Raw genomic sequence first — 24,558 nt, 5'->3', positions numbered from 1 at the left:
TTTGCTGTTTGCATAATTTACGAGCAGTTTCCATTGTGACAGTACGGTACCGTATCGTATGCAATTATCAAGTAGGCTATAAAAACACCATAATCTTAAGCAACAGAAAGCAAGATTGTTAAAACTAACTTTAAAGTTGGGTGATCACTGATCATTCATTAATTATCATTCATTTCTCTATTGTAAGATAATTCCTTTCAATATATACATATGCAGCTGTGATTTTATCATTCTTCGAAAAAGGCTTTCTCCGAAAAAGGCTGTCTCCGAATACGGATTTTTCCGAATCGGATTCTCCGAAACGGATTCTCCCAATAGTAGCAGATCGGATAAATCAGCATTCAAACACAAGCCAAATTTGGGTCCACGTCTTTTAGGCGCAGACAGTTAGGCGCCGGTCAGATAGGCGCGCACACCGTGGCGTCTGGATATTTAGGTGCTGAGCACTGTGGCGCCCGTTCATTTAGGTGCTATTCCTAGTAAAGTCTGCAGATTGTATCAGCTTGGCAGGTAGGGCAATGTTTTCACACAAAATGTTACAGTAAACAGAAAAATATGTTGTTTTGTTAATGCGCGTGTGGAGATGAGGTGCGAGACAACGCTCTACTACTCTTGATATTAGCACATCTCCACAGGACATTTGCTATGCATCTTGAACACAGGTTGCAACCAGATGGAACCTTACTTAATCTGTTATCTTTCGCAATTACTTCTAGTCGGGATGGATTGGTCGTGTGGCGAGTTCGTATGAGACAACGCTCTACTACATGAATGCATTTCTATAGGGCATATGAACCCTGACTACAACTTGCAAGCATAATGACGCGACTTTGCTCGTTATTAAACCTAGTCGGGGTTTTGACGGAAAACTAAGTTACTCTTTACTCAAGCCTACCACCCGCTTGAATATGAGCTAAGCTATATTTTTTACTGATGTGTAGTGTAGTTATTATTTGACTCACTAAAAGTGAACTCAGTCATGTTTGGAAACTTGAATAATTTATTGACAAAGCTTTCGCTTACGCAAACCTGGACTAACAACAACTAAATGCCAAACATGCGCATTAAAATTAAAAATTACCGATATATCGGTATCGGCATCGGTGATATCGGCCATTTTTTGAGTATCGGTATCGGCATCGGTATCGGCAAAATTTGGCCGATACTGAGACCGATACTAAACATGTAAAAAAAAGACGTTTGCTGCGGATTTTCTGCAGTTAAGCAAGGATATAGATTTTTTAAAGTAGTAACTAACGTCACATTGAAGTAGAAAAATAACAACCTGTTCAAATTTTTGATACCTCGCACTTCCATGACTTCATGCGCGCACCTTTTGGCATTGTTTGCTTACAGTAATTCTTTCACTCAAACAAAAGGTTTTGTTTCAGCAGTTTTGTGTTGTTCGATTCTTTAAGTTGTGAAGGAGACTCAATTTCTCCAATATTTATCATTTGTGTTTCTTTTTTACTCTCAGCAGAGTATAAAACTTGTAAAAGTTTTTCATCCATACAACGTCATGAATTAAATTATTATATCTCAAATCGGCATAATAACGTGACATCATCTAAACGTAACAGAAATAGCGAAGAGCAAGTATCACTATAAAAAAAACCACAAAAATGCAACGCAAATAGGCAACATCAAAAGACATAGATGTTCTTTGACTTGTCAGCAGCAAGTGGTGATAACTGTGGCTGTGGGAGTTCGTTACTCTCAGCAGAGGATAAAACCAGGCCAAGACTACCCAGGTAGCAGAAATGTGTAGTTTTGCATCATTTTTGCGTTGCTGGACGTTTGAGGGACCCGTGTGGCTTGGTTATTTTTGGTGGACTGGTTCTGTCAGTTTGTGATTTGGTTTCCACCTTTCGTTGTGGTGGACTCACCAGGCTTGAACAATGTCGTGGTGGATTGGGTGGGGGCGGTGGGACTGCGAATCCTCACTGAACTAATCAATAAGTGGTCTTGTTGCGCCTGGGATGGCGGCCGCATTGTGGGGGTGGGAGTGTCCTTCCCTGCTGTTGGCGCGGGGCTGGGCGCTCACTGGTGCGGCGGGCTGTTGCGATTCGCTGGCCATAATGGTGTAGCTTCTACGCTAGCCATTTAGACCATCCAATCAACTATATGTTTCTCGGCAGCCGTTTTGTAGCAAGAATTGAAATGGCTAGTGTGGAAGCTGCACCGTTGTGGTTGGCGGGTCGCGGCAGCTCGCTGTGCTGGTGAGTGCTCAGCCTTGTGCTGGTGGCCGGGGGGACGCTCCTTTCTTCGCAATAAGGTTGTCATCTTGGGCGCAACGGGACCATTTTGATTGGTTTGGTGAAGATTTGTGGTCTCATTGCTTTCTTTTTGGGCCTACTTATTCTGCCGTGACATTGTTTGGGCTTGGTGAGTTTGTTGCGGCTAAGGGTAAAAGTTGAATCGCCGACTGGTGAAGCCGGCTTGCTGGGGGCAGCCGAGTTGCACGAGTTTTTTAAGCGTTTGGCTGGGTGGGAGCTATGGAGAATTGTACATTTTTGCTACCTAGGTAGTCTTGGCCTGGCAAAAGCTTTTCAACCAAACGACAAGCGCCCTTAGGTTGCACATTACTTGTCGAATAGTTTTTGTAGGACTACAAAAATCACTTGGTTTACATTTTACATCTTATTATCAATTATGATAGCCTATTTGGAGAGTTTACGCAAACACTTTATTAATTTTCAGAAACCCAAATTATGATGTAATTTTTCTTCCCTTATACACCTATCCTCAATTACGGTGGCCTTTCATTACTAAAACCTACTATTATGACACAACAATGCGGTTGAGATTGGTTTCTTGAATCTTTAATAAATTATGCCAATTCAAATCTTTTTTTAATAGTTTTATGCATATAAGGTAAAACCATGGCGACCTTTATACACAGGCCATGGCAACGTGCAGCTTAAAATTTGACTGAAGGCCGATCTGTTAGTAGCCAAAATCGCGAGTATAAGTTGATAGTTTGAGTATTAGTTGATAAATAGAGTCTTTGTCTATATTTTGTGAGAGTTTGAGTTACTTTTGTGCTGTTTTTACCATTCAAATAACGGAATAGATTTTGGCACTTGTACTGGAAATCCAAAAAGCGTCTGGCAACACCAGTATTTCGGAAAATATTGTCATTTTGTCAACATAATTTTAGGAGTTTTGCAGTGATTTGGGATTCAGTGATCACACTTTGGCAATTTAAATTGTTTAAATTATCATTTAAAAGGAATATAAAATGTATTTAGCTTAAACTTCAAAATTGAAAATACATCGGCCTTCAGTCAGCCCTTTAGTTCGTACGTTGTCAAGGCCTGTGTATACAGATCGCCATGGGTAAAACTTAACATTTGATATATTTCCTTGCATATACCAAAATTACTTCTTTTTGTAACACCAAAGTATCGGCCAAAATATCGGTATCAGTATCGGTATCGGCCTAAACAAGTGATATCGGTATCGGGATCGGTATCGGCCAAAATATTGGTATCGGTACATCTCTAATTAAAATGAAATATATTTTTGTGTTCAATATAACATTTTGTGTAAAGCATTGCCAGTTTAAGCAGCTTCACACAGCGAAGCCATAACATATTTTTCTGTTCAATACAATATTCTGTGTGAAAAGCATTGCCCTACCTGCCAGGCTGATATAATCTGCAGACTTTACTAGGAATAGCACCTAAATGGACGGGCGCCACAGTGCTCCACACCTAAATATCCAGACGCCACAGTGTGCGCAACCGCGCACCTATTTGACCGGCGCCTAACTGTCTGCGCCTAAAAGACTTGCTCCCCCAAATTTGAGGGCATTTAATTCGGAATTCCGTCTATGTCTATTTACTGAGCGATACCAATTTGGAATTATGGTTTGCTTTGTGGGGGTTTAGAGAATTCTTAGATTCCCAATTAAAACAGGAAAAAGGGTATTTTTAATATGGCGAGAAGTGTTTTCTTAAACCGCACAACCGGACCAACGGAATTCTGATAAATTACAACAGATGGCATGCCACTGACCAGGCTGAGTGCCATCGATGAGTTGTCGCTCCACAGCTGGTTGGATCGTATGGTGCGACTAAGCAGGCGAGCAAGTGGAAAATTGGCCTGAAAAACATCACTTCCGTGTCAACAGCAGGTTAGAGAACAATTGCTAATCAAAACCCCACCAGCAAGGCTGCAGCAGCACGACCTATACAGCGATGATGGGGTATAATGCTATAAACCAAGGCTATTGTGCTGGCATAAAACTAAATGAAAACGTAAAATGATTTTAACTTTCCTTTTAAAACAAAAGCGAGTCAGTAATACAAATTGCCACAAACTTGCGGTCACCATTGTACCTGCAGCAAGTTGAGCGCCAAACGACAGTTGTCCGTCTTCAACGACGGTAGGGTAGCTATCAGTGATGTGATACAGAAGTGAGGTGCTGTCATCTTAGATCGCTCCAAAGAAGAAATGTCATTCTCCATTTCTTCATTGATCTGACTTGCATCCCAGGCGAGAGGAGAGAAGCTATGTGGGAATGAACTCCTCGTTCGAGATAGGGGAGTGGATCTGGCACTTTAAAGTTTAAACCAGTCCTTAATCAAGCTACTACATGTACTAACATTAACATGAAAACCTTGCAAGTATATTCATGCAAAAACTGCTAATTATGTTGACATTTTTTTCAATTCATTCATTTGACAACATGCTAAACTCAAATGTAAGGTAAGGTGAGTCCCATACTTGATCCAAGCATCGGGGGATGAGAAGATAAGGCTCTCTTCATACTAAGCCTTCGGCACAAACGAGACTAGGGTGGCCAGTTCCTTTCTCTAAGCCGCCATTCTTTCAGCAACTACACCCACCCAATTTATTATACCCTGGGTAAAGGTGATCGGGAAGAAACTCAAATGTAACACATAAAAAAAACGTGTTCTAGAATCACCACTCCTTGTGGCATGAACCAACCTATTTGTAGAAGATGACATATCACGACCGTCTCCTCCACTCCTCTCGAATCTCATCGCTCCTTCTGCATCTGATCGTGATATCAGATCACTGCCAGAGAAGGAATCGGCACCAGAGAGGCGGCTACTCAGTCGGCTATTGTAATGAAATGGCAGCCCTGTAAAATGGCATCTTTTCTGTCATTCCAGGTCAAATAGACACGTATTCATTGATAATGGAAATGTCAGTAACGCAATTACCTTGTCGTGGGCAATAAAAGGCTGGATCTTGAAAGAAATGAACTCTTGAAAGCAGGTCCTCGGCAAGAGCTTGCAGGCAGGTGAGAGCTCCGGTCATCAGTTGGCCACCAGGTCGTGAACTTATCAAAGTGAGAAGCGTCTGCAACAACCGGTCACGTTTCAACAGTGAAGTTAAGGTGGCAGTTTACGTGTCATATCGTTCGGGTGGTCGTGTGCTGGAGTCGTATGGCCCAAAACTATAAAGTTGTCAGTTTAACTCCCACCAAGAGCAGGAAACTGTGCCTTAGCACAGCGGTTCTTAACCAATAACCAGGGTTCGACAAAGCTGTTTCAGGGGTTCGGCGTAAACGTCCTCTGAAACATTAACACACGGCCTACTGAATGGTACATCAGCGAATATTTTTGGAAAATATTGTCCAGCCGAAACTTAATTGCAGCAATTACGTGATGGTAAATAAACATCTGTGTGTTTGATGCGTGATGTAATGATGCCAACTGCATGTAACACAGAATGCAAAAATATATATTATTACGTAACATTGTAAAAACATTGGCAAGAAAAGTTTCGAAAATCAAAGGAAATTTTAGCCTATGCTTACTTTATTGTATTTGTACTTTTTTGTAGGCAGGCAGATTTGCTCAAGGTATTGACTGCAATGACTGGCGGTACTGATCAGTAGCCAGCGATAAGTCAGTACCGGTAGGCCTACATTTTATTTCTTTACTGTATTAAGACACAGATATTTATGCTACAAAAAAGAAAGGCTCATGGTTGCCACAGTGCCACACCTTTTCAAATGTAACACATTAATAACAACGAATGATAAAAATAAGCACGAAGAGTCGAAGACAGCAAACTTCTAACAGTGTTAATTTCATGCGCCAGACATATCTTGTTTATTACCGGTATGTACAATTGTACATACTGTATAATACTAATATAATAATATGTTCATCTGTTGTTTAACTTAGCCTAACAGGCCTGCCAAAAAAAGAAAGTGGCCAGAAAATTATGTGCAGTACGGCTTTACTAGTCCAACTGAAAATGATGGAACTCTCTACTACTTTTCTGAACAAACGCAAAATATCCAGCATAAATACGTCAACCATTTGCTTATGATACTACAACAGTCCATACTCGGATGACATTAGGGTCATTCCACGCCAAATGAGCAAATGGGTTACACCACATGTCATAGATTTTATCGAAATTTGGCATACTTGTAGATGTCAAAGAAATATTAAGAATGAAAAAAAAAAATTTGGAAAATTTTAAATATTAGCAGAGTTAATACAGTCATTAGAAAAATCACCATTTTTGCCTGTTTTGCTTCAGTGATTTTGTCCAATTTCTTATTATCTTTCTAATTTCTTAATCTGTGATCAAACAAAATGGCTGAAAATTGCTAGACAGACATTTTAAGACCCAAGGAATCCAAAAATGTAAATTAAAACGTTGACAGAGAACTTCTTGATATGATTATAAAGGTTTCAATTTGCTACATGCATATTTTGGAGGCCAAACTTTTGGGGCCTATAACAAAAATGGGTATAAAATTAAGAACTGAAATTCACATATTTTATACCGTACTTATATCAACCTAAAATTGAACACTAAACCTAAATGCATTACCAGCATTCAATTCATTGATGAGCTACATAACAATTGTCATGACAAACAATATGTAAATTGTGATGTCATCAACAAGCAATAATGTAAGTTGTGATGTCATAGAAAAATTCTTGTACAATAAGTGTAAAAAAGTACAAAATTTGCAAGTCAGAAAATTTAGCTTTTATCATAGTAGTTATCATCAAAATTAATTCATATTTTTTATTTGACATGAAAGAGTATTGGTATAAGTATAAAATATGTGAATTTCAGTTCTTAATTTTTATACCCATTTTTGTTATAGGCCCCCAAAGTTTGGCCTCCGAAAAATGCATGTAGCGAATTGAAACCTCTATAATTATATCAAGCATTTCTCTGACGACTTTTTAATCTATATTTTTGGATTCCTTGGGTCTTAAAATGTCTGTCTAGCAATTTTCAGTCATATTGTATGATCGTAGGTTAAGAAATTACAAATATGACAAGAAATTGGACAAAATCACTGAAGCGAAACAGGCAAAAATGGTGATTTTTCTAACGACCATAACTCCACTAATGTTTAAAATTTTTCAAAATTTTTTTTGCATTCTTAATATTTCTTTGACATTTACAAGTAAGCCAAATTTCAATAAAATCTATGACATTTGGTGTAATTTTTCCAAAAAATTTGCTCATTTGACATGGAATGACCCATTATCGAGATTCAAGAAAGCAAGATGCAAAAAAGAAACTTCAACACAACAAATTTTCAAACGTTTTGTTGCCAACAAATTGAAAGTTATTATCTTAGGCTATTACAAAAGGTGCCCTTGAAGTTCTCATGCCATTCCTAACCTCTTATTTATGCGAGCATGCGCTTTCTACAGTATTCCGGTGGATGTTAAAGCACAAAAAAGACACCGGCTTGCATGCAAAAATGACATGAGAATTGCTGTTTCTGAGACAAAGCCTCCAATCTCACTACTAGTCTCAGAAATACAACATAAATCGCTGTGACACAGTAATGTATTACAGTACTATTAAATGTGATAGATTTTTGTTTTTGCGTCTCAGTGAAAATTTGGGGTTCAACGAAAGCATGCAGATTAGCGTAAGGGTTCGGCAGGTTAAGAAAGGTTAAGAACCAATTGCCTTAGCAGAACCAATGACCAACTTGTGGGACACAGGATTGGCTTACTTCCTGTCCACCTAACCTAAATCTTCAATAACGAGATACAGGCTCCAAAACGAAAAACAGCGCACACATACTTGAACAATAGATGGCCGCTGCAGGAATATTTCTGGCGGAAAATCGCGAAAGATGACGTCAAGCAGGAAGGCGCACGCGTTTCTGACCAGATGACCGCTGGGTGAACACAAGGAGGCACCGGTTGAGGTGAGCACATGCCGGTCTGTACCGGTTAGTGAGTGCCACGGGAAACCTCCGAATTGCAGGCACTGGTATCCAGACAACTTCTCCGCGACTAACTGTGCCATCGGTGGTGTCACAATTGAGGACTGAAAATTATTACACGGATTAAGAAAACTAAATACTGGGGCGATATTAGGATAAATCAGGATCAATGAATTCAATGAACATATGAATACATTTAGTTTTGTTGAGTTTGTACTAACTTTTTGGGATATCTAACATATCATAAATCAAAGATAGTTATATTACTCTCTAAACCCTTGACAGCCTGCAGGCCTCAAAATATCCGGCGGTCATGACCTCTGGAATGATCTCAAATGTCTGCCGAAGCCGACTCATTGGTCGGTCATAAATGACCGCTGCAAATTCTTGGAAAAAACAGAGCTAATGCAGTAAAGATATATTTTAAATTTGAATTGTTACAATTGTTTGTTTAACTCGAACAAATACGGAGCTGAAACAATAATAGTACAGGCAATTGCTTTAAAGATCACATTAGAGTGGCGTGGTTAATGAGCTGATGGCAAAAGTAGCCATTTTTACATCATTTCAACGCCTTGCAATGTTGCCTTGAAATAAAGTTGTCTGAACTTTTCGGCAGGATATGTATTCTAATTATAACAATGAAGATTATTGCGTTACATTGACCGTTCGTTAAAAAGAAACATCACAGAGTAAGTCTCAGCTGGCTTCCGGACGTGCTTAGGCGAATGTGGCGGCCTTATTCACGCTGATACTGATAGAAATAGAATTTCTGCACAGAAGGGAGGGTGTTAGACACATTTGTCTGACACCATTGGATTGTTGTTTTCAATTGTGTTTATTGCGTCATTACACGACTGTCATTAACGCACTGATTTATTTGCAATCTGCTCCAGTATACTTCAAGGTCGGTTAATTAAGCCATCAACCATTGCAGAGTTATTCTGTTGTAGAAAATCTTCTTCTACAAACACGATTACACAATACTGTAGTGTGATTTTGTGCAAAATCTACATGCAAAAAATATGTCCGGTGGAGATATTAAATGTCCGGCGTCTGCTGAAAGGGCCAGTCCGGTAGGACATGCTTGACCGCCGGAAAAAAATAGAAATTTTGAGGCCTGGTCTGTTTTACCCTAAAAAGGGGGATCATCAGAAGGTCAATATTCAAATATACTCTATTTTAGGGTGAAATAAGCTTCAAGGGTTTAGAGCAGGGGTCGGCAAACTTTCTGTACTACTGGGCCAAATCTACAAACTTCCGGTAATGTGCGGGCCGCATCAATTTCAACCTATAAACAATCGCCACATTATCCTTAAAATCATGGCGCACCTGCAACTCCTATTCCTGTGTCTATTGCACAATGAGACGTGTTTGTTGCCGTTTCATATTTATTATCAAACACGTATTAAAACGCAATGCATTGTTTTTATTTACTTATCATTTGTCAATGTGAAGGATGATGTTGTTTTTGTGTCATGGCCAAGGTGTTTAAATCAACTGGCAACTTCGTTGATGATATTTGCAATACATCATTCAAATGACGATCTGACAGGCGAGTGCGAAGTTTATTCTTTACGTAAATCATTTTTGAAAAAAAACTGCTCACAGCAATATGTGCTTCCAAACATGCACATTACACGTTATGCATTGTCATACAGGTGAGGATAGGTGGATTTCTGGACATTGTCTTTATAAAAGTTGGCAATTGGAACTGAATCGTATTTGGCCTTCAATATGTTGAATGATTGAAGTTCAATTACTTCCATTTGCATCTCATGTCGAGCAGTATTGACATCCATTGAAAATGAAATGGCAAATAAATCGAATCTGTTTTTTTTGATTTTTAAAATTGCAAAATCGAGATTCAAAGTTAGTTTTAGTGGAAACGATAAGTGATATGTAGGCCTACTTATCAGGGTTGGAAGGTTTACAAAGGCCAAAATTGGGAAAATGAGCAAAGTTGGAATTGAATTGATTGATAATGATGAAACTTTAGTTTATGCACGCCACTAAAAGTAAGATCGTTCGAGGGCCGCAAAAAGTTTGTCCGCGGGCCGCATTTGGCCCGAGGGCCGCAGTTTGCCGACCCCTGCTTTAGAGAGTAATAACTATATTTGATTTAATTTGCTCTGCTTGTTTTTTTGCTTGGCATTGAGCACTTTGTAGTATTTACATATAGCATTTATTGTTTATCATAAATGTATATCAGCTGATACAAAATTGTTTGTCCAGTAAATTGGAGGCAGTAGTGCTAGAAAACCAGATGCTTTTCAATTAGAGCACAAGTAGCTGACAAGAAACTACCCTATTGATTTAGGTGTATCTCTGTCACAACCAATGTGCGTAGTCCCGCGGCAGGCTACATTATTTTCCTAGATTAATTGAACTAATTTATTGTGTAATTCTGTTGTGGTGTTTTGTCGACTACTGCCCTCTATAGTAACATTTATCGACACAATTTTTTATTGCAAAACCTGCTTCTAGAAGATTTTGTGCAAGCGAGGTTCTGGAAACTTACAAGAATGACTTTTAGTGATTTAATATTACATTCGTCTCTGGAAGCTTCTAGTCAAAGCAAACTTGTTATAAATAACCACGTGATTTGAGTATGATTATTAGCGTTGTGTATTATGGTATGATAAGTTGACTTATAACAAAAGTATGTAGAGAAGTATATAAAGACGATAGTAGAGTTTTAGCCGATATTGAATAGATTGTGAAAGTGTAAGTTAATGCCAATTATAAAGTAGCTGTTGCAAGTTGTAGTGTACATTCATTTGGAAATCGACAAAGACGTTTCCTGTTTAGAATTTGATTTCTTTGCGAGCTGGAAGCTGTGAATCATTTGTTTAGTCTTTCAAGGATTTCATTTATCAGTTCAGAAGTAAAACTATTCGACCATTTAATTGACTACATGGGTACTTCCAAAGTCAAAGTTATGTAGTTATTTTTATTTTATGTATTATTTTTTGAATTATGCAATTCAATCTTGTAAAGCTGTTATCAATTAATTATCTGTCTATGGTTTTCAAAAAGCATCTCCCTACCAAAGCTATACTTCCAAAGTATCTTTAGTATAAGACATAGAAACAATTGTGACAATCTGGATAACGAGATGTATTCAGAAAACTAAGTGCATTTTCGGGTTCAGAAACTCGAAAAAACCAAAATGTACGGTACCTAACAGTTGAAGTGCTGAAAATATTTTATAGGCCAGTGGCACTAGATCAAAATAAAACAACAATCTCAGTCCAAAAAGTAAATCTAATGAGCGATTAATAATGTCAATCTAGTGAGCCACGTTGTGATCAAACAAGTCACATATTATTTCACATGCAAATCTTGTAACACAGTAGATCAACTTTAGTATAGTGGGAAACGTATGCAAATGTTCAGTTTAATAATGACATAGAATGTTATGAATGATCTTACGGTATCCTCCTGTAGTTGGTTGTCTGAAGACATGAAGTAGCCACACTGAGGTTGCTGTGGGGATAAACTGACAGCTGATTCTTCTGTGTTAGTTAATAAATATTTTAGAAACACTGTATTTAAAATGCATGTAAAACAAACCAAATGTTTTTCAGTACCAGAAAATTTCCTGCCAAACACAGTTTCTTGCCTACTAGAATATTATATTAATAAAACATCAGATGTAAGCAATAGAGCCATGAAGCGATGCTCCAGTAATGCAAATTACAAGAAATTTTTTATTAACATATTTGAAATCTTCTTCCACAAGTGAGTGTACATAAATTCACCTTCTAAGGATTTAGATTTTCCATAAATACATCGCCGGGGTTCCGCAATAGCTTGATTAAGGTCTTTCTCCGTAATATGCAACAGCCTATCAATGACAGTGTCAGCTAGGGGACGCAAGCTATTGTCCAAGTCTGATCGAAGTTTTGACAAAAATGTGATAGCTCCAAGCGATAACAGCAAGTTGCAAGCAGCAGAAAACTGAAATATGAGTGAAGTAATGGCAGTGCTAAGAATAAGCTAACACTATCCAAACTTACCCACTGTACAGACCTCCCATGGCATGGAAGGCCAAGTTGTCATTAATGATGACACTATTCAGTGGCTAACCAGCGGGTGACCTGATATTTAGCGAAAACACAAGAACACTCAAACAAAATTATTTTTATCGGGTCTGTAGAATTAAGTGGACTTTTTCCATGCCTGGAGTCAGTGTAAAACCGAACTAGCCCGTTTCAGAGAATTCAATTCAGAGAATCTGATTCGAAGAATTTCCATTTCAGAGACAGCTTTCTTTTGGAGAAAACTGATTCGGTGAATTTTCGAGAATTTGAAGGGATTATTTAGTTAGGCGATTTTTGTGTTTACCTCTCCATACACATGCAAAAGGTTAGGCAATTAACCTATAACACTGGTCAAAAATTTTTACACGACAAACTAACAATCATTTCCAAGTAATTCTGGTGCAAGTAAGTAGTTCAATACTAATATGCCAGTGCTATGCTTAGTCAAAATTTATAAGGTATTTTTGTTATTACCATAACTGAGAAGAGATTTTAACTTAGTTGACCAGTGTGTTCTTTTTGGCTGAGAGTCTATTTAATTAACTCTCTCATCGGACTACTACCCCAAAGTGGTTAAAGTTTTCATGCAATCTAACAACGACTGTGAAGGTGGATGAAGACTGCAGCATGTCACCAGCTCCAATCGTCTTGGCTGGCCTTGCCATTGGACAAAGCTGATGGCCTTGTCAAGTTGATATGTGCTTTTTGAGTGTGTATCATCAAGTCCATGTTAATCAACCCATGCACAGTTGCACACTGAGTCGTCATCGCAAGATATTTCTATTGCGAAGACCATCATCCTCAAAGACGAGGGATAACCATCATCATTTAATTAACCTCTAGGCCAGGGCTTCCCAAACTTTTTAGCTCGCGACCCCTTTTAATCTCCTAAAACTTTTCGCGACCCTTCACGGTTAAAATGATAAATAATGCGATATATAGCCAACATTTGTGATACTGATGGAAAGGTTTTCAAATGAAAACTTAAAACAAGCTAACGGTACTCAATGACTGTTACTTTACAGCTTAGACGCAGCCTACTGGAAACAAAACACAGAAACAAACATATTTATTCAGATGGATATGAGTGTGATGGATACAACCGTTTTTTGCTACAAAGCAAGTCCAGCCGTGGCTCAATTGGCTAATGCTGGTCCTAAGGCGGTTTCAACGTTGCTTAGTTTTGATGATGTCTGTTCATCAAAGTTAAAAACGCTTGACTCGCACAAATTGTCGTCGTAGGCTCCAGCTCGTGTCCGAGCATTGGTTTAATTTCCAGTCGGATGTGGCTTTGGAGACCTAGCCCTATAGTCTACAGTGGAAAAGACGTGGCCAAAAGTCACATTGTATGGAATTGGAGAGTTGGGAACGTGGTTGTATTAGCTTTTTTTCTAATGTTTTTAATTTTTCTGAATCTTTTGTATCCTGCTTTTTTTCGAAAAATTCCATGCCTTCCCTCGTTCTCTTCTTCCAGATTGACTTATCACTAGAAAGTTCTTCCCACTATTCTAAATCAATGTTTGCTGGGTTGAGGGAGACTTTACTGTAACTGATCTTTGTAATTGCGTCATTAGTGAGACGATCCTCTCAACGAGTAGGCCTACCAAGCATTTGCCCCAGTTTCCTCTGCTGGAAATTTTCAAGACAAATAGTCAGGGAGATAGATCAGTAATTTCTTTCTGAGAAAAGTGCTCGGTGGGTTAGCTATTTTGTTTTTGCGTTGCAAATAGGTTTTGGATTCAATATACTTTGGTAGTGTCCAATTTTGGATAAAAATACTTCTGAAACTGTCAAAAGATTTGACAAAGGTTTAATGACCAAAGGCATAATAACATTTGATTTCACATCATTGTTAACCAAAAATTTTTCAGTAAATGAGAACATTTCAAATGAATCATTTTCAACTTCTTGTTTCTTCTTCTTCAATTGCCTTGCCTGAACCAGGCATCGACGGCCTCAGATGAATAATTCGACCAAATGTTCCTATTATATGTTGCATGGATAATTGTTTCTGTTTTGTCGTTAAATTGTTCCAGATGTGTTTGTCTTTGTCTGCCAGGTGCCCGCTTTCCAAAAATTTTACCAGTTAAAGAGAGATGCTCCAGTTTTTGCTTTCTTATTACATGGCCGAGAAATTTATATTGTCTGGTTTTCATACTTTTTAACAGAGTTCTGGTTTGGTTCACTTGGTGTAGAATTTCTTTATTTGTTTTCTTTGCCAGCCATGAAATGCGTTGCATTCTACGGAAACACCACATTTCAAAAGCATTAATCTTTTCTGCCATTTTTGTTGAAATATTCCAGGTTTCAGAGTTGTAATGAAAAACAGGATAAATATAGCATTTTAAAACTCTAGATCTTGTTTTAAAAGAGATATTTTTATTGCAAAGAATTGGTTTCATTTGTTGAAAGCTTGCTTTTGCCTGGGCTGTTCTTATGTTGAGCTCTGTTTCGTCTCTTGCATCCCAATTCACCATAGTACCGAGGTATTTGAATTTTTGGACCTGTTTAAGAATTGTTCCATTAACTGATAAATTACAAATAGGAGTTTCGGTTGCTTTTTTCTTTGTTATGACCATTGTTTCTGTTTTCTTTTTATTTAATTCCATGCCAAATATCTTGCTTTTCGTACACACAATATCTAATATGTTCTGCAGTTTTACGTCCGAGTCGGCTATCAAAACGGTGTCGTCAGCATATCGTATGTGGTTAATGTTGTTTCCTCCAATACTAATACCTCTTTCATCTTCAATATGTCTTAAAATTATTTCGCTGTATAATGAGAAAAGGTCAGGTGATAGCACACAACCTTGTCTTACTCCTTTCTGAATGGGCGTGTAGTCACTGCAGTCATCATTTATCCTGATAGCAGCTGATTGTTCGTAATATAAATTTTGAATGATTCTTAGATCTTTGTCGTCTATTCCAATTCTGTCGAGCATAGCACTTCTTGTTTACAGACGCTTAATGTGTTGATGAACGCTTTAATGTTAGATTTCCATGTAAAACAAAATAAAAACAGAAATGTTTTCTCTATGGAGGGACAAATCAAGTTCTTTCAGTTTTGTAAGAAAAGCTGATAAATAGCTTAATTTCAAGAGCCAGATGTCATTGCGAAAATGGTGGCAAAGTTTGCATATTCACGACTTCAGTTTTCAACACTAATAACCTTTTTAGCTTCAACTTTTGAAAGCCATCTTTCTTCACATTGCAATAAAAGGGTTTTGAATTCCGATTCCGTTTTACCACACTAATTTCCGAAAATACGCGTACTGGGTGCGTTACTCTCAACGTGTTTAACTTGCACAGAAGTGTTAATATGCAGTAGTTTGAGTAAAATTGGCACACCTTCTGCGACCCCTGAAGTTCGTTACGCGATCCCTTGCGGGGTCGCAACCCCCAGTTTGGGAAGCCCTGCTCTAGGCCTATATTTTTTAATTTTATGAAACGCTGTTTAATAACTGTTTATTTTTTCCTTGCTGAGCCTTAGTTTTTTCACTGACACTTTACTTGAGAAACCTCGATTATAAGCTAATTCCTTTGAACAAATGCAGCTGTGGCATTTTAGAAAACTCTGAAGGCTTTCTCCGAAATGGGATTTTTCCTAACCGGCTTCTCCGAATCTGATTCTCCGAATGGTAGCAGACCAGTGTAAAACTGTCCATCTTGAACCGACAACATCTGTATGACAATAGTTTTATTCAATCTGTCTATAGTAAAATCAACAATTAAAAAGTTTTTTTTTTACTTTTGTCAATCGGCCAAGCAGCTGTAGTACCAAGTCCGGTTTGGGTGCGGATTGAAAGTTGAACCATTGCAGTAAACGAACCATTAGCTGACGCTCTTGCACAATATCAGCATCACGTATCAACCCATGCTTTAGCTTGGAAAGAATATTTTCAAGCGCTCTCACTCTAATCTCAGCAAGGTCATGGCCTGAAACAAGTTAACATTTAGCCTACCAAACAAAAATATGTGACTTTATAATCTTTGCAACACTTATTTTGCATTATTTGCCACCACTTTAGTGTGTTTTAATTCTGTGTAACAATTCTGAGTTAATACATACTGTAGATAAAGAAAACCTTTAAGTGACGCATGCTTCTAGAATGTGACATTTCCAACTGGGAAGATTTATAGTTTATGCATCATAAAGAATAACAAGTCAAAAGTAATAAAGCGTAATAATTTATCCAGTTTGCAAGTTGGCATTGGCAACAAACAAGATTTTCTAAAAGAGTGAAAAACTATGTTTTTTTTTATTTGTAGAGGCACAGAGTAATGACAAAAGTCTGGTGAAGAGCAAACCAATAACAAACTTTTTTAAGTTTGAGAAAGATGTTTTCATTCAACAACATTGCTACAAACCAAAGCCAGGGTTGCCAATTTGGATTTGGAATCTGGCTTTTATTTCTTCGATTCTTTTCAGAACAATAAAAAAGCCAACATAATTATGGCATTTTTGGCCTTATTTTTTCTTCAATTTTTTTAGAAAAGAAATTCAGTCAGGGTCAATCGTGTGAGTTTTATTAGGTTTTTCTGCAGTTTTCTAAATCCTGACCTAAATATTTTTCATTGACTGGTGATATTACTTTCTTGATTCTTTGTCACTTTGGTTTGGTTAACTTTGTGTAGTCAATTTGCGATACTCAAATGTGTGGGTTGTGGTAGGTTAGCCAGCAGCCACATAAGGTGTGTAACGTAACGTGTATCCTGAAAATGTGAAAACTGATGAATATGATGTTGGGTGGTGCGTTTTGACAAATGAAGAGCCCAATTCCAAAACCACATAGGCGCCACTTTTACCAAAATTGAATTTAGAGTGTCATTAGGTAGAGTATTACCATAGGTACAGCTCGACCAATATCACTTTTTCAGGCCGATGCCGATATTTATGAAATTTTTAGGCCGATACCGATATATATCAACCGACATAGGCGACTTTTATTTTTGCACGGGGTGGCGGATAGCACAATATGGCAACCTAAAAATTTTCAAACTGCATGTTTTTGTTTGATTTTTACTAAGCGTGTTTCGTAGATGCAATTGTCTTTTCACACCTGATTTGTAGCTCGATAATTTACAAAGCAACTTTAAAACAAAGCATAGGAAGTATGTCGTGAATTTTATTGTTACGTCGCTGCTCTGACACTTAACATTTGGCAAAAGTATTTTTGCGAACAGCAACTATGTCAATCCAACTGTTAATCAACTGGTCAAGTTGTAAACAGCTGGATTGACATAGTGAAGCTTCAGCTTGATAAACATTTAAAATTAGGACATGGTTCAATCGCTGTTGCGTTATGGTAGATCGCGAGTAGGTTTTTATGCGCCTGAGTGCACTAAACGATCGCTAAGCCTCGCAGGTGGTGGAAGGCAACAATAAGTATATTTTCACAATGCAGACCACATTTGGAAGCATTAATGAAATTGTTTCATTGCTGGCAAATAGATCAAGCAGTTGCGACATAGTTGAAACAAAAATGTGTTTTTAAAAAATTGTTACATGTAAACGTGTAAATTTGCAGAACGTTAAAACTGCTACTTTACTAAGTGCACTTTTTAAATAAAACTCAAAAAGTTTCAAAAATTGCATTTTTTTAATGAAATTTGAAAATAGATATAATATTCATTTAGGGCAGGGGTTCCCAACCTTTTTATGTTCTCGTACCACTTAGCCACCACGGATTGTCAACACGTACCACTATTTTCAAAACAACTAATTTGACCCAATATTAAATTATTTGCAAGATGATGAATCTGAATGTAAAGTCAGCGAAATCAAAATTACCAACAAAACATCACAAAGTCCATCACACCACACAGTACAGAGCGCATCAGAATAACAAAGAAAAAGACACAACTAAACACAAACACAATACAACTAAGTTTAATGAGATTTTTGTTTTTGTTTATCTTTCACCAGTTGATCGATGCGTGGCATAACTTTGCTGATAGCACATCTGAAGTCATGTCCAGGGGCACTTAGTCGGTTTCGATTTTTTGATTTGATGTTCATAAGAATAGAAAATCCCTGCTCGCATTCCCAAGTAGAAGGAAAAATCAATAGTTGTGGAACAGCGTGGGAAGCTAGCGTTGGGTATGAAGAAGCCATACTAAGCCAGAAGTTTATTGCAGAACATTCTTTGCGTTGTTTTTTTGCTGTCTGATCCTCCTGCATGTCTATCAGTTCCTCTTGTTCCCCTGTACCGACAGGTAGGTCGGCTGGGTCCACTGAGAAAGGATCTGTGATGTATGGGCAGCTTGTGGTATTTGGAAAGTAATGCTGCAATTCAGCAGTTAGCAGCGAGAGGTGCTGGATAATTTCTTTGGAAAAGTCATCACTGATTTCCATTTCAAGGGCTGACAGAAATTTAAACATACCATAGCGCTTGTTTTCCACATTTTTCCTCCATAATTCCACCTTTCGGATAAAAGCTCCCAGTTTTGAAACAAAGTCTATGACAGTGCAGTTTTGCCCTTGAAATGACAGATTTAAATGATTGAAAGCTTCAAATATGTCTGACAAATAAGCCAATCTTGCAATGAATTCCTCGTCCTCCAGATCGTTTTGAAACTCATGGTCTTTGTGCTGGAAAAATAAAAAGTAATTCACTCCTCATTTCAAAAAGACGCTTAGTTGTATTTCCTCGAGAGAGCCAGCGCACTTCTGTGTGATAGAGGAGACAAGTGTGGTCTGAGCCGAGATCTTCACAAAGAACCTTAAACAATCGAGTATTTAAAGCTGATGTTTTAACAAAATTTACGATTTTGACTACCCTGTTCAAGCACATTAACAACTTTGCAGGAAGAACCTTTGTGCAAAGAGCAAACCTGTGTATGAAACAGTGAACACTTATGACACGAGGTGACACAGCTTTGACATGGGAGCCCCATCTGTCGTACATCCGACAAGATTTCCCCAATCCAGTTCATTTTCCTTGAAAAAATTATCCAAAGAGTTGAAAATATCTTTTCCTTTTGATGTAGTGAACACCTCATGATTCAACAATAATTCCGTTTTTACAGCATCGTTCTGTGTAAAGCGGACGTAGACAAGCAGTTGGCAGCAGTTTGTGACATCTGTGGATTCATCAAGTTGTAAGGCAAATCCAAACTTAGAATCTCTTACTCCTGCAATCACTTGGTCAGTGATATCAACTGACATTTCCTCGATGCGTCGTTTCACAGTATTGTTAGAAAGCGATACACTATCCAACTTTGCCACTGAATCTTCTCCAATCAAATTTCTGACTAATATCTTTGCTGCTGGCAAAACAAGTGACTCCGCAATGACATGAGCTTTTTTGTTTTGGGCCACCAGAAGAGATACTTCGTAGGACGCCTTCACAATTCCGGCATTATTTCGGTAAAACTGGCCTGTGTGATCCACTGATCCATGAGCTGTCGCTTCACGATCTCCCCAAGTCGCTCAAAATAACTCTTATCTCGATTCATCTTATCTGCATGATTGGACTCAAGATGCCGCTTAATCAAACTTGGTTTCAAGCTCCATTTGAAAGGGTTTTCATACAGATCACGCACTGAGGTAAGCTATCTCCACGATGTTCAATAGCAATGAAGCCATACTTAATATAATCTGCGCTATACTTTTGCTTCGACATTTTCAAATATTTAGACAAAAATGTAATGCTGTTCAGGATTCAGCCACTACACGTCGGAAAACCAATATCAGAATAAACGCAATTCTGCAATTGCACAGACCACATTGCACACGTAATAGTTTTGTCACAGACACCATTCACACATAACAGTTTCGCCACAGACACCATTAAGTTCGCACAGCAGCATTGTATTAATAACAATGAGAGCAGGGAGCAAGATCGACAAAAGTAGCCTACTGAGTGCAGAGAATTTAGTACGGAAAGAAATAAAAGTGTTGTTCGCATATTTTAGAAACTCAAAATTAAATAATTGTTGCAATAGGGCTACTTTATTTGACAATACTACTACATATCGCATGCAACGGAGAGCTGCTCGCGTACCACCTGGAAAGCTCCCGCGTACCACTAGTGGTACGCGTACCACCGGTTGGGAACCCCTGATTTAGGGGGTGGAGCCATCAATCATCGAGATAATTTTGATTCCAAGTATTTTATAGCTGTCATAATTTATAGCGATATTATGAGCAGTTTAAAAAATTTCAAAAAAGATTTTTGAGGGAGGCAATGGAAAGACCGTATTTTATTGATTAATAAATCCCATTGTAAACCTAACAAATGTAACAATGACTTATGACAAGTAACAAATAAAACGATCGAAACAACAACAAGGAAAAAACTCGTAGCCATGTGTTGCGTAATCTTCACGTAGCTTGCTTGATGTTACGCGAGCATCATGCTTGTGACAAAAACAACCATTTTATTCGCAATGCTGTATTGGTTCACCTCTTGCTTTACGTTGACTTGAAGCGAAAACCAATGATTAAAAAAAGATTTAAACGTCCGTTCAAATTACATTTATTTGCAGTAAGTAATGTAACTTAAACGGGGTGGCGTGGCCACCCGGTACGGTAACCCTGTAAGTCGGTGCCAGTGTAGGCGCCTAACTATTTTTTTGGTCGTGGGGGCGAAAGCGTGTTTCGTCAGCAGCAACGTAAACTCAGCGAAATGCCGTGCAGATGGATCACGTAATTACAGTATGTCGTCACACTAGGATTGCTTTTATTGCCACACTCGGAGTTATCGCTACGTTCGACCTACCGTTAATTATTATAAACAAAACTCGACCAAAACACATGCTATGCGTCTGCGTTGGCTAGCGGTTGATGGACTGCGACTCTTTAAGCTAAGCACAACATAAAGTTTAGCAACGAACTAGATTTATTAGCATGAAACAAGAGACGAAAAGGTTTACTAAAAGGTATTATATACTGTAAATGGAATGAAAATACTAACTTGATCATATTATGCTTGAAATTATACCTGTTGAAAGCAAAATTATTCATGTTTACATCAATTCAACAGCACGTCACCTTGAATAAATTTAAAAGTTGCTGACATCCGTAAACAGCCCTTGAAAAATAGTTACGGAGAGACGTTTGATTAAGTTTTCGACTTGACATTGCTCCCTTTTCACTACAATATCGCTACTTATCGCTGACCAGCTTTCAAGTTTCAATTCGCTGTAATACGCCCGTTTTCGTGTTGCAGATGAAACAAAAGATGTGCATATTCCCCGCCTTTGATCGGGTTTACATGGCAACGGTCGTGTGTGCGCCATGCAGTTTGTGCGAGTCCGTTGTTGTGTTGATTATGCCGCATGTGCGCAATGCGGTTTGTACCAGCCCTTGTTACGTTGGTTAGTGGTTACCTCGGGCCAAGACTTCAAGTTCATTTTCACAGCAAGCGATTCACTGCTGCGACAATTCTCTGCAGAGGTTTCGACTTTCGAAAGCGGCATCGAGTCTGTTTGCAAGCGCAATAAGCTAAACGCACGCTGCGTCAACGTAGCAAATTATGTTGTTTTTGGGTGCATTCAACATCTGATGACATGGAATCGACGCAAAATGGTAGATTTTTGCTATGTTTCAGGCAGCAAAATCAGTCATTTTTACATTGATTCAACGTCTGCAGACGTAAAAATGACAGATTTTTTGTCTGGGGTGGGATTGTAGCATTTCTACTCGTTCTAGTGATTATTTATCGCGAAGCTGTTGCGGTTTGCATTTAAAAATGTTTTCCTGCTGCCGATCGCTAGTTCATCTATTGTTTTATGTATCAATGCAGCATAAAAAGTTGCTCCCACGCAGAAATATTTGTTACCAACAAAGTTATTAAGTAACAAACCAGTCCAAGAAAGTTTATGCATTGGTTGCTGTAATGCAGGGGTCACCAACCTTTTTTGCATGCGGGCCACTTTGGCACTAAGGAGAGGTGTGGCGGGCCGCACTAATAAAATTTTAGGCAGGTTGACTCTAATGCTAGAAATGAACGCGTTTCGTACCTAGTATTCTGCGTTACATGTTGTTACTATTTATCTTAGAATACCGCAGCAACAAAATTAGTCGAACAACGCTACCGCCAGGCCAAGCTCCTTTAACAACACTTTTGACTTATTTAGCAATGTCTAATAAACGAGGCCACTTGTTTTGCGCACTTGTAGCGAGGCGAACGGTTTCATTAGAATATTCATCGCCAAGCAAGAGTGATGTCACTTTGCTTCGCAAAAGATATCTTGCAATTAACAGTTTCAGTAACCAAAGAAATGTTTGACACATCGCAATACAGGCAACAACAGTGACCTGCTATGCTGCTAACATATCAGCGAAAAATAGGCTCCAATAACGGGGAGAAAGAAACTAGGCACCATGAAACAAACGCTTGTAGAAATCACCGAAAAAAACGTTTCTATCGTAACTCATGAACGGTGTTCCCTCTAAAAAAGCAATGAGTTGGTTTTTCATCTTTTTGTGAGAGTCTACAGGCCTCGAAATTCCGGCGGTCATGGCGGACATGACCTCCGGAATGACCTCGAATGTCCGCCGAAGCCGACTCATTGGTCGGTCATAAATGACCGCCGCAAAATTCTTGACAAAAATAGAGCTAATGCAGCAAAAATATATTTTAAATTTGAATTGTTACAATTGTTTGTTTAACGCGAACAAATACGGAGCTGAAACAATAATAGTACGAGCAATTGCTTTAAAGATCACATTAGAGTAGCGTGATTAACGAGCTGATGGCAAAAGTAGCCATTTTTACATCATTTCAACGCCTTGCAATGTTGCCTTAAAATAAAGTTGTCTGAACTTTTCGGCAGGATATGTATTCTAATTTTAACAATGAGGATTATTGCGTTACATTGATCGTTTGTTAAAAAGAAACGTCACAGAGAAGCAAGTCTCAGCTGGGTTCCGCACGTGCTTAGGCGAATGTGGCGACCGTATCCACGCTGATACTGATAGAAATAGAATTTCTGCACAGAAGGGAGTGTGTTAGACTAACACTATTGTGTTAGTTAGTTAGACACTAACACTATTGAGGGCTAACACTATTGAGTCACTGATGCGCATTTGTCTGGACGGTCCTGAGCTGGAGATTTACGATCCCGCGCCGGCAGTAATCGCTTGGCACAACGATTCTATAACGCGAAAACCACGGAATAAGTGATCGTAGTTGCTTTTGTAATAAGGAAATTTGGATTGTTGTTTTCAATTGTGTTTATTGCGTGGTTGCACGACTGTCATTAACGCACTGATTTATTTGCAAGCAATCTGCTCCAGTATACTTCAGGGCCGGTTAATTAAGCCATAAACTATTGCAGAGTTATTCTGTTGTGGAAAATCTTCTACAAACACGACTACCGTACACAATACTGTAGTCTAGTGTGATTTTGTGCAAAATCTACATGCAAAAATATGTCCGGTTGAGATATTAAATGTCCGCTGAAAGGGCCAGTCCGGTAGGACATGCTTGACCGCCGGAAAAAAGTACAAATTTCGAGGCTTGGTCTATAAAACCGTATTTCTTGATTATTAGACAACTGTTACTTGCGGTGCTTGTCAGCATGGCAAGAATTGTTGATTAACAACATTTTGCAGTACCAAACTAAATATTTTCATAATTCAACCAGAAGTTGTCTTTTGAAAATACAACCATAATACAACCAGTAGTTGTCTTATGAAAATACAACCAGAAGTTGTCTTTTGAAAATACAACCATAATACAAACAGAAGTTGTCTTATGAAAATACAACCAGAAGTTGTCTTATGAAAATTCAACCATAATACAACCAGAATTAATACAAACAACACCTGTCAGAAGATATTTCATTTTATTAATACAACCAGAAAATGTCTTTAAATTTATATATAATACTTTGTCAATTTATTATAAATTGACTTGGCACACCGGCCTATTTTGCCAACAAAAACTTGCTTAAAGGGAACACTGCTTGTGAAACACAATAACGGTGAAACGCACACTAGTGTTTACATGACACTTACAAACTTAAAATAAGCAACCCTATGCTCACAGACAATTTCGAAATTCGAAAACAGACGTTTTAATCAACCACTGGGACAGTGTGGCTGGACATCGCATTGGAATAACTTTAAGCAACCCCCATCTAGAACTATAATCTGATTGGTCGATCGGTGGAATTGTATGCAAAGCAAAAATATGCTTCCTGGAAAGTATTTTTTACCTTCATGCTCATTGACTCCTCAAGAAAAGTATTTTTGGTTATACTTCTAAGCTGATACCTTCCGCGGGCCGCAGCGATACGGCGTGGCGGGCCGCATGTGGCCCGCGGGCCGCCATTTGGTGACCCCTGCTGTAATGGAACATC

The 24,558-nt window shown here is 38.4% G+C and overlaps 2 protein-coding genes across 2 annotated transcripts in view; both read right to left on the bottom strand.

Annotated features, from left to right (window-relative positions):
• Positions 1 to 24,558, bottom strand: part of LOC145767359 (rotatin-like) — a 72,710-nt gene that overhangs the window by 42,422 nt on the left and 5,730 nt on the right. Inside the window, 8 exon segments of the mRNA XM_082579169.1 lie at positions 4,021 to 4,107; positions 4,344 to 4,605; positions 4,957 to 5,113; positions 5,196 to 5,334; positions 8,056 to 8,304; positions 11,636 to 11,718; positions 11,965 to 12,163; positions 15,995 to 16,182. Coding sequence (XP_082435295.1) covers positions 4,021 to 4,107; positions 4,344 to 4,605; positions 4,957 to 5,113; positions 5,196 to 5,334; positions 8,056 to 8,304; positions 11,636 to 11,718; positions 11,965 to 12,163; positions 15,995 to 16,182 — 1,364 coding nt within the window.
• LOC145767626 (zinc finger BED domain-containing protein 5-like) lies at positions 18,137 to 18,628 on the bottom strand. Its single transcript, XM_082579482.1, has one exon. It carries the CDS (start codon positions 18,626 to 18,628, stop codon positions 18,137 to 18,139), a length of 492 nt encoding a protein of 163 aa, XP_082435608.1.

This window comes from Aplidium turbinatum, chromosome 3, assembly GCF_918807975.1.
Source record: "Aplidium turbinatum chromosome 3, kaAplTurb1.1, whole genome shotgun sequence".
In the NCBI taxonomy this organism is placed as follows: Eukaryota; Metazoa; Chordata; class Ascidiacea; order Aplousobranchia; family Polyclinidae; genus Aplidium; species Aplidium turbinatum.
Note: the sequence above shows the minus strand (reverse complement) of the source record. Positions and strands in the feature narration are given on the sequence as shown.